Source organism: Myotis yumanensis, unplaced genomic scaffold (genome assembly GCF_028538775.1).
Source record: "Myotis yumanensis isolate MYYU_CA2020_CCGP unplaced genomic scaffold, mMyoYum1.0.hap1 SCAF_18, whole genome shotgun sequence".
Taxonomy (NCBI): Eukaryota; Metazoa; Chordata; class Mammalia; order Chiroptera; family Vespertilionidae; genus Myotis; species Myotis yumanensis.
In genome coordinates, this window is record NW_027223769.1 from 17,268,014 (window position 1) to 17,282,117 (window position 14,104).

Consider the following 14,104-nt stretch of genomic DNA (forward strand, 5'->3'; position numbering starts at 1 on the left):
TCCTGAGCTGAAAACAGAGGTAAAAGACAGCAAATCTGAGCTCTACTGTGTAAGGTAATAATGGAGCCGGAAGAGGTATGGGGGTAGCGGCGGGGGTGGCTAGTGGGGCACTGGCTGCAGAATCTGTAAATTCCTTCCCGGCAGCCTTCGGCTCAGTGCCTTTTCATCCAGCCTTTCCTGAAAGTTGCTTTAAACATCTGCTACCATCAGGAATAGTCTTCCCTCAGTTACTGGCTGCCAAATAAATAGCAATTCCCAATTCAAGGAATAACGAAAATAATGTCACAAAGTAAGAGCCCCACCTTGGTCAGACTGCTATTATCTATTCTCCTTGCTTCCTAGAAGGTAAAATGCATTTCTTTTAGAAGCATATGTAACCATAAGACCAGTAACCATGGCTTTTTTATTTTCTTTAAAAAAAAATTTTTTAAACATTGTATCCCCAGACCTTGGCATAGTGTTTGGCGTATGGTGGTGCCAAAGAAATTTTTGTGGAATGAAGGAATAAGGTCTTTTGATCAGAGAGAGCCTGGCTGGTTTTAATGTACTTGTCAGCAATACATGCACCTAAGCCCAGGATAACTAGGGGAGGGCTCAGTGTGCTTCTAGGACCCAGTTTCATCCAATTAAAGCCACCAGTCTTACTGCTTGCTTTTTGTTCCTGCCACCACAATTGTTTTCACGGTTACACCTTTTTTCCTCTAAATCGTTTCTCAGTTCACTTTGAATAATTTGTGACTCTACTGACCACTCCCCCAACCACTAACCTCATCCTTAAAAAGCCTTGTGAAGTCATCACACTACTCATCATTAAATTGTATCGCAAGGTGCAGAGGGGTGTCATCTTGTCCCAGGTGGGTCTGAGGCTCCGGGGGGCTGCATTTGAGCTTTTCTGTACCTTTCTAGTGCTTAAGCCACAAGACTCGACCTGCTGCTTCAGAAAACCGAGAAACTGCCCCATGGAGCCTAACTTGCATCACCTCCTCCAATCAGTGAATTGACCTCTTGTCTGTGGGAGCTGCAGACCCAGAGCTGCCCCCCGGGATCACACAGCCAGCTCGGGAGTGGGCAGAGCAAGAGTAAGAAGCTGGCTGAGCCGTTGCTGGGTCTCTGGTTGCTAACAGGCTTTTTAAATCAGCGGCTCCAAGATTTCCACCTCCTACCCCCAATAACTCCTGTCCCAAAGTAAATCTCTACCTTTAACTAGAAATTATCTTAATGAACAGAGAGTCCAGGGACTCAGGCACCATAGCAGGTCTGTCTAGCCAGCTAGCCAGGCCAGTGGTAGTTAAAGTGCATTGAGCTGAGTCCACTGACCTGGGGCAGGGAAGCTGGGCAGATGTGGCAGTCAGGGGCAGGGCTCCTCTCTGGGCCCCGGTGAAATCCGATGGCCTTAATTGTAGAATCATTTGCCTTGTAGTTAAAATCCTTTTCCAAAGCTAATTTATTAGTTCCTTACATTGCGGGCTCATCTCCCAGGGAAGTCAATTACCTGGGTCTTTAGAGGCCAGAAAAGGAATCCTGCTCACTGTGCAGGTCATGCATGGAAGGTCTAACTGTTTGAGATTTTCACTGCTTTTATTCAATGAGGTTTGGAACACAAGCGGCCAAAGACGAGGAATGTGATTTGGGGATCCTCTATAGAGAATTATAAGTTAAGAAATTGTCCAAGACGAAAAAATTAAGAGGAAATCACTCAGCTCATGCTGATTGGGCCTTCTTCAGGAATGTCATCTTGATTGAAGAGGATGACGTCCCAGGTTAGCATGATCCCATGGTCTGAATACAGCACATTCTTCTACATGCAAACACATGCACACACACAACACCCTTACACACGCACCCCGGCTTCTATGAGTAAAACTTGCTGTTGCTGACTCTCTTCTCTCTTAACCTGAAATAAAACAGATTTCACCATCACCCACTAGGCCAGCAGTTCTCAACCTGTGGGTCGCGACCCCTTTGGGGGTCGAACGACCCTTTCACAGGGATCGCCTAAATACATCCTGCATATCAGATATTTACATTATGATTCATAACAGTAGCAAAATTACAGTTATGAATTAGCAACGAAAATAATTTTATGGTTGGTGGTCACCACAACATGAAGAACTGTATTAAAGGGTCGTGGCATTAGGAAGGTTGAGAACCACTGCACTAGGCTGAGGCACAGGCCATGTGCTTTGTAACGCACAACTGCAGGTCGCTCTTGGTGGCATGGTTCAGGACTGAGAATCGGGGAGGCGGCTTCCTGGCAAGATTTTTAATCTTTCTGAGTCTCAATTTCCTCACTGGTCATTGCATTGAGGTCACTGCTACTTGCTGGTTGAAGTGAAGATGAAATGAGAATAATATGGGTAAGGAGTCTACACTCTGATTCCCATTGGAGGCTGCTATAGGAATTTTGGGGGGCTAGTGCTTTTTAAAATTTTATTTCTTGATAAGAGAGAAACATTGGTTTGTTATTCCAGTTATTTATACATTCATTGAATCTTTTTTTTAATTTAAATTCTTTATTGTTGAAAGTATTACATTTGTCTCCTTTTTCCCCCATTGACCTCTCCCCGCTGCTCCTGCCCCCCAACACATGCCCTCGCCCCCCTTACTGTCATTGATTCTGGTATGTGCCTTGACCGGGGATCAAACCCACAATGTTGGTGTATCGGGAAGACACTCTAACCAACTGAGCTACCTGGCCAGGGCAGATAATGCTTTGTTAAGCAGGACTGTCTGGCACACTGCAGGACACTGGGCACACCTGGCTGTCTCACCCCCATTATATGTCTGCAGCGCAACCAGAAGGGTCACTTGGAGGGGATTCTGCCCTGACTTAGAGCCCCTGGGCTAGCCCATTCTTGAGAACTTGATAGGGTCTCTTTAAAAGGTAGTGGTCATTGTTTATTTTCACTGTTATCTTGAAATGTCCCCCTAGTGATGATAGTTCCACTTAGGGTAGGTGCAGATACCTAAGATACTCCTACAAGTTCAGTTATTGAGGAAAGAAAGGGGACCAGTCAAAGGCTTTCTAAAGACGGTGGCGCCTTCCTGAAGCCTGGGCCCAGGTGCCCGATGTCACTGTGCTGGGAGGAGTGAGATCTGAGGGTCTGCAGGTGGGAAGAGGTGACCTACCTCCGGTTGCACTTCTCCTGGTACAGATGGAGCTGGTTCTCGTTGACATTGAACTCTTTAACGAGGGCATCCCGGTTGGCATTGCGCAAGTTCTGGTGTGTGTCATATAGGAAGAGCTGGTTGTTCAGCTCTTCTTGCCGCCTCCGCAGCTGGCGACAGGAAGAGTACAGTTCCTCTTCGCTCTCCTGGAGAGAAGAGAACAACCATGTGGTGACAATGTCTTCCAAACCGCAAGGTGGGCCATTGAATCTTAGAGTGTGAAGGAGGCACAGGGCAGAAGCTCTGCAAACTGGGATTATCCCAGAAAATCCAGAGCCCATTTTAACCAAAGATAAAACTGGCAGTTGTTGATTGCATTAGAAGCAAGCAGTTTAAAAAACCCTTGTTCACAATAAGGGAAGGCTTTATTGGGAAACACTGGAATAACAAATGCATTGCCCACTGACCCTATTTCTTAATCAAATCTGCTTTTTCACTGGTCTACACCACCTTGGGGGCCTTATCCCAGTGCAGGGGGCCTAAGCCGCTCTGTGTGTAAAGTGGAACCCAGCAGATGAGGGAGAGAACAGACGAATATGAGGACAGAAAGGTAAGCAGGGTGTAACAAGGCACCTAAGATCTCATAAAGAGCCTTATTAAAAGGCAAGGTAACACACAACAACATGGATGAACCTTGAAAACATTATGCTAAGGGAAAGAAGCCAGTTCCAAAAGACCACATACCATTATTCCATTCCTATGAAATGTCCCGCACAGGCAAATTCATAGAGACAAAGTAGACTAGTCGTTGCCTGGGGTGGGGATGAAATGAGTGGAGACAGCTACTGAGCAGGACATTTCTTTTGGGGGTGATGAAAATGTTTTAAAATTGATCACGGTGCCTGGCCAGTGTGGCTCAGTGGTTGAGCACTGACCCAGGAAGAAGGAGGTCACAGTTTGATTCCCGGACAGGGAGCATGCCTGGGTTGCAGGCTCCATCCACAGTAGGGGGTGTGCAGGAGTCAGCCGATCAATGATTCTCTCTCCTCATTCTATCTCTCACTTCCTCTCCCTTCCTCTCTGAAATAAATATATTTATTTAAAAAAGTAAGTATTTGGGGGTTTTTTTTTAAACAAAGATTTGTTAGGACTAAGTTATCTGCCTTTGAATGTCTGAAAATACCTTCTTTTTGCCCTCACTCTTTTTTTTTAATTTTGTTTTATTGCTTAAAGTATTACAAAGAGTATTACATATGTCTCCCTTCCTCCCCCCCTTGACATTCCCCCGGCCTCCCCTACCCCCCAGTGTCTTATGTCCATTGGTTATGCTTATATGCATGCATACAAGTCCTTTGGTTGATCTCTTACCCCCCTTCTTGCCCCCCAACTCTCCCCAGCCTTCCCGCTGTACTTTGACAGTCTGTTTGATACTGCTCTGCCTCTGTATCTATTTTTGTTCATCAGTTTATAATGGTCTTTATTATCCATGAATGAGTGAGATCATGTGGTATTTTTCTTTCATCGACTGGCTTATTTTACTTAGCATAATGTTCTTCAGTTCCATCCATGCTGTTGCAAATGGTAAGAATTCCTTCTTTTTTACAGCAGCATAGTATTCCATTGTGTAGATGTACCACAGTTTTCTAATCCATTCATCTGCTGATGGTTTGCCCTCACTCTTGAATGGTAGTGATTAAGATACAGAATGTCTATACTTACAGCTTGTGTCTTAAAAATTTGTGAAGATATCCCTTAGTCTTTAGGCTGCTATTGCTGTGGGTGGGAGTACTCCTGTCATTGGTCAGTCCTCTGTCAGTAGTCTGTCTTTTCTCTCTTATAACTTTCTTTCTCCTGGTTCTGTCAATTAAACTCAATATGGTGTGTCTATGTGTGGCTCTTATTTAGTTATACTGCTGTGGAGTCTTCAATGTTGGGAAATTCTCAGTCATCAACATTTCAAATATTTTAGGTTGAAGTTTCTCATCCTGCCGTCCTATTTTTAACTCTTGTTTTTCACATTTACATCTTATCTTGCTTTGTTCAAAGCAAATTCTCCAACACAATCTTCACATTTACTAATTCTTTCCTTAACTGTGTCCTCCCTGAAATTTCCCACTTACTAATCTTGAAAAAAATTTCTTTCATAATTTTTTGTATTATATTTCCAGAATTTCTAATTGGTCCTTTCATTCCTACATGCTCTTGATTAATAGTAAGAAGGATTAGTCTTTATAAATACTACACATTGGGTTCTCTCTGAAAAAAAAACAAACCCCACACATTTATTTCAAAGTTATTTTTAGATTCACTGGAGTGAATTCTCTTGCTTTTACCTTTGTGAGCTAAACTGGCATCGTTTTCTTTGAGTGCTTTAAAATTTTAATGCACAAACTCATCTTGGATGGGAAGGTTGATTCCTCCCTTGAATCTATATGTTGGTAGCTGGTTTTCTGAATGTTGTAAATGGGGGCCAGGGGGCTCCCAAGGGCAGGATCAGCTAAGTTTTAGGGTGATGGCTTGGGGCTCTGGGTTCTCAGGAACCCTACAGATCACAGCCTGTGTCCTGGCTGCAGGACTGTGTCCACTTTTATCCCAGTCCCTCAAGCGAGAGCTCGCCATGGCCTGAGTCCTGGGCCCTTGCCAAATCTCCTTCTCTGGAGGGGGTTTCAGAAAAGCAAAGCCCATCTTGCCCTGAATCTTCTATTTGTGCACAGCCTTCAGTGCACATTGCATTAGCCACAAAAATAAAATAAATGAGTTAAGTATCCAAACACAGGAGTTATAAAATGAAAGCAGTTTGAGGAAAGCAGACTGAATCAGTAAAGATAAACATGGAAATGGTTGAATAAGAAAACCAAAATATAAAATAAATGCAAGAGCTGGGTTGTTTTGTAGGAAAAACACAAACAGAATCAACCAAGTAGATAATCCATTATCTAATCTAGAAATGTGTGAAAGCCCGAGTAAGACATGCTAGTAAGCACAGGAATACAACTATAGATAAAAAGCAATGGAAGGAACCTGTAAAATAAATAAAAACCAAGATGATAATGGAAAGAATGAATATATGTATTCATACTTATTCATTATAAGGCTCTATCTCCAATATATATATATGATATATATATGTACATACATATATATATACATATATATATATTTCCTATTATAGAAAATTATCCCATAAGAGAAAAAAATTAAAGAGACTTTTTTTTATTCCAGAAGAAAAAGACAACGTTTTATAACCAGGCCCAGAAACTTTCACAAACAGTATCTGTTACCAGTACATGTGGGTAGCAGTTAACTCTAGTTTTATTCAAAATGTGCCATAGCCCTGAGAAGGAAGATCTCCAAGTAATATTAATGAAGCCAGTATAACAAAACCTAAGCAAAAACTACAGACTGAACACTCAGTGAAAACCAGTGCAAAAATTCTAAGTAAAATATTAACGAATACGTTATAGAAGCACATTCAACAATGCAATCCTATATTTCACTAAGGAATTCTCTTTACTGCCCCTGTAAGATGACTATTTCACACCTCCAGCTCTCGTCAGCCCTCCCCAAGCTCAGCTGGCGGCCTTGCTTCCTGTTTTATGTAAAACGTAGAAGTAATTACATGGGAAACCTGCCCATCCTGGGCCCATCAATCATACCCCATGCCTTCTCTCCTGCCGGCCCCAGAGTCCCATGGCCTCTTTCCTACTCAGTTCTTCATTCCTGTGCATTCCTTTCTCTCTCCTGTATCAGTGTTGCCCTTTACTACTAACTCATCCCCCTCAGCAGCGTGCAAATACATCTTAAGCGGCTCTCCCTTCACTCAACATTTCCCTCCAGCTACTGACCCATCTCTCTTGTCACCTTCACAGCAAATGTCCTTGAAAAACTCCAATGCTCCCCATCAGTGTATCTGTCATCTACTCCCACTTACATTCTCATTTTAATTTCAGTTCTTATTACCATTCAAATGTTTCCTATAGGAGTTTGTAGATTTTGTACTGCTTCTTAAAAAACAATTTGAGACTATTTACATGCTTCAAGGCAGTCACCCATATGCCCTCATTTTTCATATTTATCTCATTATTTGGAGTTCAGTCTTCTTTTCAACATTTACTTGTGTGTTTTTGCTCTTACTGTATTCCTTGTTTAAGCAGGCAAAGAGTTTATTTAATTTGTATTTTCAATGAGTCAGCATTTGTTTTTTCTTCTATTCTCTTTGTTTTATGTTTCATTTAGTTGGCTTTTATCTCTATTTTAGTCCTATTAGTTTATGAGTATTTATAAAATTTTAAAAATGAATGCTCAGTGCATGTGTTTTAAGTCTAGTTTCTAATGCTAAAATGGACAAATCTGATGTTAGATTTATTTGATTTTATTTGTAGATGACTTAGTGTGCTGGGAAGTTCAGTTTCTTTTTAATTTATCCATGGCATTCAGAACTTTTACTAAACCCTGGCCAGTTTGGCTCAGTGGATAGAGTGTCCGCTTGCAGACTGAAGGGTCCTGGGTTCAATTCTGGTCAAGGGCATGTACCTAGTTGGTAGGCTCGATCTCTAGCCCTGGTCAGGGTGTGTGTGGGAGGCCACTAATCAATGTCTCTCCCACATTGATGGATATCTCTGTCTCTCCCCCTCCCTTCCACTCTCTCTAAAAATCAATGGAAAAATATCCTCGGGTGAGGATTAACAACAACAACAAAACAACCAACAAACAAAAAACTTTTACTGAAATACAATAGGGGGTGGGTGGGTGTGTTTTCCATTCTCCCTCTGGGGCAGCGGTTCTCAACCTGTGGGTCGCGACCCCTTTGGGGGTCGAATGACCCTTTCACAGGGGTTGCCTAAGACCATTGGAAAACACATATATAATTACATTTTTTTTTTTTGTGATTAATCGCTATGCTTTAATTATGTTCAATTTGTAACAATGAAATTGGGGGTCACCACAAGATGAGGAGCTGTATTAAAGGGTCACGGCATTAGGAAGGTTGAGAACCACTGCTCTGGGGAATCAAGTGAACTCTCAAGCAGCAAATCAGAGAAAAGTCCCTCTGTTAACTGTTTCATTAATAGCTCCTCACCCATCTGTCCCACTTTGTCCTATGCAACATGCTTGCATATTAGGTCATTTGCATCTGTCCTCTGAGCTTATCTTTTCCTTTATGATTTCCATCTCAATTGTGAAACATTTCTTTCATGTTATCTTTTGGGTCACTGATGAGAATGTTTCTGCTCACATACTGAATTTTTAAATTCAAAAAATTGTTTTTTTGTTTCAAATTCAAGTTTTTTTCAGTGCTCTACTTGGATATCCTTGAAATCTCTTATTGACATATGAGTTAGGGTTCTCATTGGATGCTTCCAACAGTTCTACTTCAACTGCCAGCAACCTGTAGCAGTTGTCTACCCGGGTTTGTCTTCCTTTTATTATTCTACGCGAGTTCTTCTTTTCATTGTGTGCTCATAGTTTGGGGTTTTTTTTTAAGTATATATTTTTTATTGATTTCAGAGAAGAAGGGAAAGGGGGGGGGGAGAGAGAGAGAGAGAGAGAGAGAGAGAGAGAGAAACATCAATGATGAGAGAGAATCATTGATCAGCTGCCTTCTGCAAGCCCCATACTGGGGACCGAGCCCGCAACCCGGGCTTACGCCCAGGACCGGGAATCGAACCCTGACCTTCTGGTTCATAGGTTGATGCTCAACCACTGAGCTACGCTGGCCAGGCTATGGTCATGGTTTTGTCTCTTTGGTAGTCAGGTCAATTTTTGGGTCTTCGTGGCAGGCCCAGCGGTTTCTGCTCTTTGGGACTGACAATGGGCAAACTTTAGCTGTTCATGTTCAAGGAGGGTCTTTTTCTGTGCTTCTGGATCTCCCCAACTGTAAGGAAATCTTCCCCAACCTCAAAAACCAGGACCAGAGTGCACCCCGACCCCTCCTGGTCCTGTCCGACTCGAGTGTGTGCTGTACCCTTCCTGCAAAAGGATTCACATGTCTGTGGCTGAGCACTCACCAGGACCCACAGCAACCTGGTCTTTCCACTAGGCCAGTGGTTGGCAAACTCATTAGTCAACAGAGCCAAATATCAACAGTACAACGATTGAAATTTCTTTTGAGAGCCAAATTTTTTAAACTTAAACTATATAGGTAGGTACATTGTTATTAACTTAATTAGGGTACTCCTAAGGCTTAGGAAGAGCCACACTCAAGGGGCCAAAGAGCCACATGTGGCTCGTGAGCCGCAGTTTGCCGACCACTGCACTAGGCTACTCCATCCCTGCATCTCAGCTCACCCAGTGCAAAGCTAAAAACCATCCACCCCAGGGTCAGCACTCAAAGGTCCCAGGGTAGCCAGTTTCTCAGTCACACCATCCAGGTGCTGCCAGCTTGCCCACAGATGATGACTAGGATGGAATATTCAAGTTCCTACACTTTCTCCTGACCCGTTTTTCTGAATCTCACAAGTTTAGATCAGTTCAGTAAAGGCCCTTTTCTATTAACGGCAAAACTGGATATAATACATCAACTTAAAAGAAACTATTTACTTTCAGAGAACAATTCGACATGTATCCAAAAATATATGGTCTTTCTTTTCTCTCTTTGATCTATTATTCCATTACTAAAGATCTTGCCTCAGGAAATAATTTTTAATCAAAAAGTGTTATAGGAAGACTTTCATTATTTATAAAGTAAAAAGCTACCAACAACCTGTCCATCAGTGAGAGAATGGTTAAGTGAGTTAGGGACTCACACCTAATGAAATAGGCATTAATGGCTTGGAAAATCATATAATAACATAGAAAAAATGCTACAAATCATCTGTGAAGTGGATAAAGGGCACACATTCATAGGCATTAGATGACTCTAGGCAAAAAATTACCAGGCAAAGGAAATATACCAAAATGCTAATAGCGGTTATATACAGGTTGTTTATGGGGATTTTTTCAAATCCCCCTCCTTTTCTTTTCCTGCTCCAAATTAAATATAGTGTGTAATAAAACGGTACTAAAAATTCTCTTTGTAAACCATTCATACAGCTGAGTAAAGGACTGGGAATTGATAAAGTAATTGTGCCTTGTAAATAAATGGCTTCTTCAGAAGGGGCTTAAAGTGTTTATTGACAGTTTTCTGGGGCTTTAACCTCTCTCTCAGCAAATGTTTTATGAGCAAACTCCATCTCAGTCCTCACTGGATCAATCATTTGCTCAGACAAATCTCTTGTGAAGCTGTTTACCAGGGTCTCTCCCTGGCATCACAGAGGATACGGTGATAAATCAAAAAGGGTGTGACCTTGGGCAGCGAGAAAGCCCAGGTCTACACAACACAACCCAGCTCGGCTTCCCAGAAACTCCTAGCGCAGTGCGGGGCGGAGACACCCATGGCCTGGTGGCTCAACCAGATGACAGCTGCAGAGTTAAAGAAAAGCCCGACAACCAGCAGCTGAAATGAAATTTGCACATACTCAGACATTTCCTCCAAAATTCCTTCTCGGAGAAGCTCTGTGAGAGTCACTGTTCCACCTGGAACCCACTCAGCGGGCCTGTATCCCTGCCACACTCCACGGGCATCCCCAACAGCACCCAAAGCATGAAGCTTCCCACATCCAGGAAGTCAACTCTGGATAAACACATTTTCTTTTAAATAGAGTAACTTTCTCTGCTGCCAGTGGTACCTAATTATTTAAATTATGTATAATGTTTCCAAGTTGTTCACGACAGCTTTGCACAGCAGTATCTACAAATACTGTCCAACCGCCATCTGAAACTGCTTTTATCACTTCATTCTTCGTTTTTCAGTGAAATGTCTGCAAAAGGGCTTTATGTCCACGGAGAGGATGTGTTGGCTTCCTGTCCCCAGGCAACAGAATCCCAGACCTTTCAGTGGGCTGGGGAGAGGTCAGCTTGACTCAGCCAAGGTTCTTCAAGCTTACTTATTCCAGGCTTCTGCGGAAGGCCGAGGCTTTACAATTTTACCATCCTGCTCAATGAACTGATCCCACTAATTCCCTATCTGGGAATCAATCCTAAGGAATTACTTCTGAATTATAGGAGGAAAAAAGTGACCACATGAAGATGTCCCTGAGAGCCTTATTTGTAAGTGGCTCCTGTCTAAATGCCCAATTTAGGGGAATGCTTAATCTATGGTCCATCAGCTTGACGGAAAAATCTGTCAGTCTTTAAATGCTAATGAAGACTAATAGTATGAAAAGTGCTTATAATCTTGCTTTAAAGCAGTGGTTCTTGATTGAGGATGACTTTTTTGCCACCCTGGGGACATTTGACAATGTCTGGAGATAGTTTTGACTGTTATACTAGGGGAAGGGCGTGCTACTGGCATTTAGTAGGTCAAGGGCAGGGATGCGGCTAAGCATTTTACATTGCATTGGATAGCTCCCACCACAGGGAATGATCTGGCCCCAAGTGTCAGTAGTGCAAACAAACAAAAAACCCTGCCCAGCCAGTGTGGCTCAGTGGCTGAGTGTCAACCTATGAACCAAAAGGACAAGATTCAATTCCAGGTCGGAACATGTGCCCAGGTTTCGGGCTCAATCCCCAGTGGTGGGCGTGTAGGAGGCAGCGGATCAGTGATTTTCTTATCATTGATGTTTCTATCTCTCTCTCCTTCTCCCTCTCTAAAATCAATAAAAATATATCAAAACACTACCAATAAAAATATCTTTAAAAAACTGCTTTAGATAAAAAAACTATACATGTATACAGGAATTTGTTATTATCATATTACACTTAAAAATGCATTGGCCTGGCCCTGACAGATTTGGCTCAGTGGATAGAGCGTCGACCTGCAGACTGAAGGATCCCAGGTTCGATTCCGGTCAAGGGCATGTACCTTGGTTGTGGGCACATCCCCAGTAGGGGCTGTGCAGGAGGCAGCTGATCGATGTTTCTCTCTCATCAATGTTTCTAACTCTCTATTCCTCTCCCTTCCTCTCTGTAAAAAATCAATAAAATATATTTTTTAAAAAATGCACTGGCCTGGAAATGAAGGAAGCAAACAGACCAAATGCTAGCTTTATCTACTCATCTCTTCCCCCAAATTATAAGACTGTATTTTCCACACAATCTGGTCTATACATGGTTGTTATTGTTTTGTTTTGAATTCTCACCAGAGGATATTTTTTTCCACTGATCTTTAGAGAAAGTACAAGGAAGGATACGGGGGGGGAGGGGGGGGGGGGAGGGAGAGAGAAAGAGAGAGAAATATTGATATGAGAGAGAGAGATGGACTGGGGCTGGGGATTGAACCTGCAACCGAGGAATGTGCCCTTGAGCAGGAATCGAACCCATGACCCTTTGGTGTGTGGGCCAAGGTTCTAACCACTGAGAAAACTAGCCAGGCATGTGTGCAGTTTTTAAAAATCATTAATACAAAATAATATACTGTGGCTTTAGTCTGTTAATGGACTTCTTAAAGACCTCAAATAGTCTTATTAATGATTAATTGACAAATGCATAATTCATTGTAAAAGAGGAGAAATTTAAGACTTGCTCATTTCCAACAAGGACCCACTGGCTGACTCAAACGCCTGGTAAAGAAAGGAATTGATATAAACTTTCATGACCAAGCATTTCTATCATTGGAAGAATTATGAAAGGTGATTTTTTAATCCATAACTCAAGGTTCAAGTGAAAACTATAATTTTCACGTAAACACTGCACTTATTTTGACAGAGTCCAAAGCACTACCATTTAAAAATTGTTTCAAAATGGAAAACTTTCCATCATCTACCCCCTTACCTTTTTGAGACAGAATTTCATCGTTGTGAGCTTATGTTTTACCAACAGAAAGTGATGCCTTTGACTGCCACTGAGGTTCTAGGGCCTCCAACTAGTGTGCCTTTTAAGTCTCTGCTTCCTGTTTTTATTGCTTTCTGTCTCTTCTTATTTTTGCATCCCCTTTCATCTCGATGCTTGTAAAATGCTTTGGAGTGTAAAACTATCCCAGTTGCCAAACTGAAACAGCTATGCAGAAAAGGCTATGTTCTCTCCTGTGAGTCGAGTTCATGAATTTTTACTGCATGGACTATGGCTGTTAAAAGGCGTCCCCACCCTTGCCATCCTCCTTCCCCATTTGGTAGTTCTCAGCTAGATTCTGGAAATTCCCAAATTAGCAACTTCCAAATCACTGCATAGTTCTTTTTGTTGTTGTTAATCCTCACCCGAGGATATTTTTCCATTGATTTTTAAACAGAGAGAAACACTGACATCGATTGGTTGCCTCCCACACGCTTGGGCCTGGATCAAGCCTGCAACCAAGGTACATGCCCATGACCAGAATCAAACCTGGCACCCTTCAGTCCACAGGTCGATGCTCTATCCACTGAGCCAAACCAGCCAGGACATCACTGTGTAGTTCTTGCAGCCAAAAGAAAGGCAAACCAGACAGGCTGTGACTTCTCTATCCAGAGAACAATCAGATTGAGAAAACAAGATGTGTATCCAGGAGAACTAACCAAACCCAATCAGCCTACTGGGGTCTGGAACCATGATCCTAGTTTATCCCAAGAAAACTGGACTGACCACAGAAATCCCCCAGTAGGCTGATGTGGGTTTTGTGGCAAGGACTGGAAAGGTCTTTGGAGATTGTATTGGCCACGTATGAGCACTTGCAAAAACACACGCTGAGTGGGCTTCATTCTGTGGGAGGGACCACCAAGATTCAGAATCTGTAAGTCCAGAATCACAGTCAGTAACCACATCTGCACCCACCATCAAACCAAGGCCTAACTACCTACAGCTTGGAGCTGTGTTCTCAGCATCCCATCTCAGCGTCTTGCATAGTTCAAGGAGGCCAAGCCCTTTCTGCTAAGTCTACCCTAACTGGCTAATGAAAGGAGGGATTAAATATCTTCAAGGCCTTGGCAAAACAGAAGGACCAAAAAAGCAGGCTCCTCTAGTAGCAGAGAGAACCACAAGAAGAGCGCCCCTTACTGTGGGGAGTTGTGCTCTGAATATCCTTCCCCATGACAAGGCCTTGTTGGGT

The 14,104-nt window shown here is 42.6% G+C and overlaps 1 protein-coding gene across 1 annotated transcript in view; it reads right to left on the reverse strand.

Annotated features, from left to right (window-relative positions):
• Positions 1-384: 384 nt before the first annotated feature.
• Positions 385-14,104, reverse strand: part of PLCG2 (phospholipase C gamma 2) — a 140,207-nt gene continuing 126,487 nt past the window's right edge. The window contains exons 32-33 of the mRNA XM_070398957.1: positions 3,130-3,314; positions 385-1,894 (exon numbers count right to left, since the gene is read on the reverse strand). Coding sequence (XP_070255058.1) covers positions 1,852-1,894; positions 3,130-3,314 — 228 coding nt within the window. The 3' untranslated portion in view covers positions 385-1,851. The remainder of the gene's footprint in view (positions 1,895-3,129; positions 3,315-14,104) is intronic.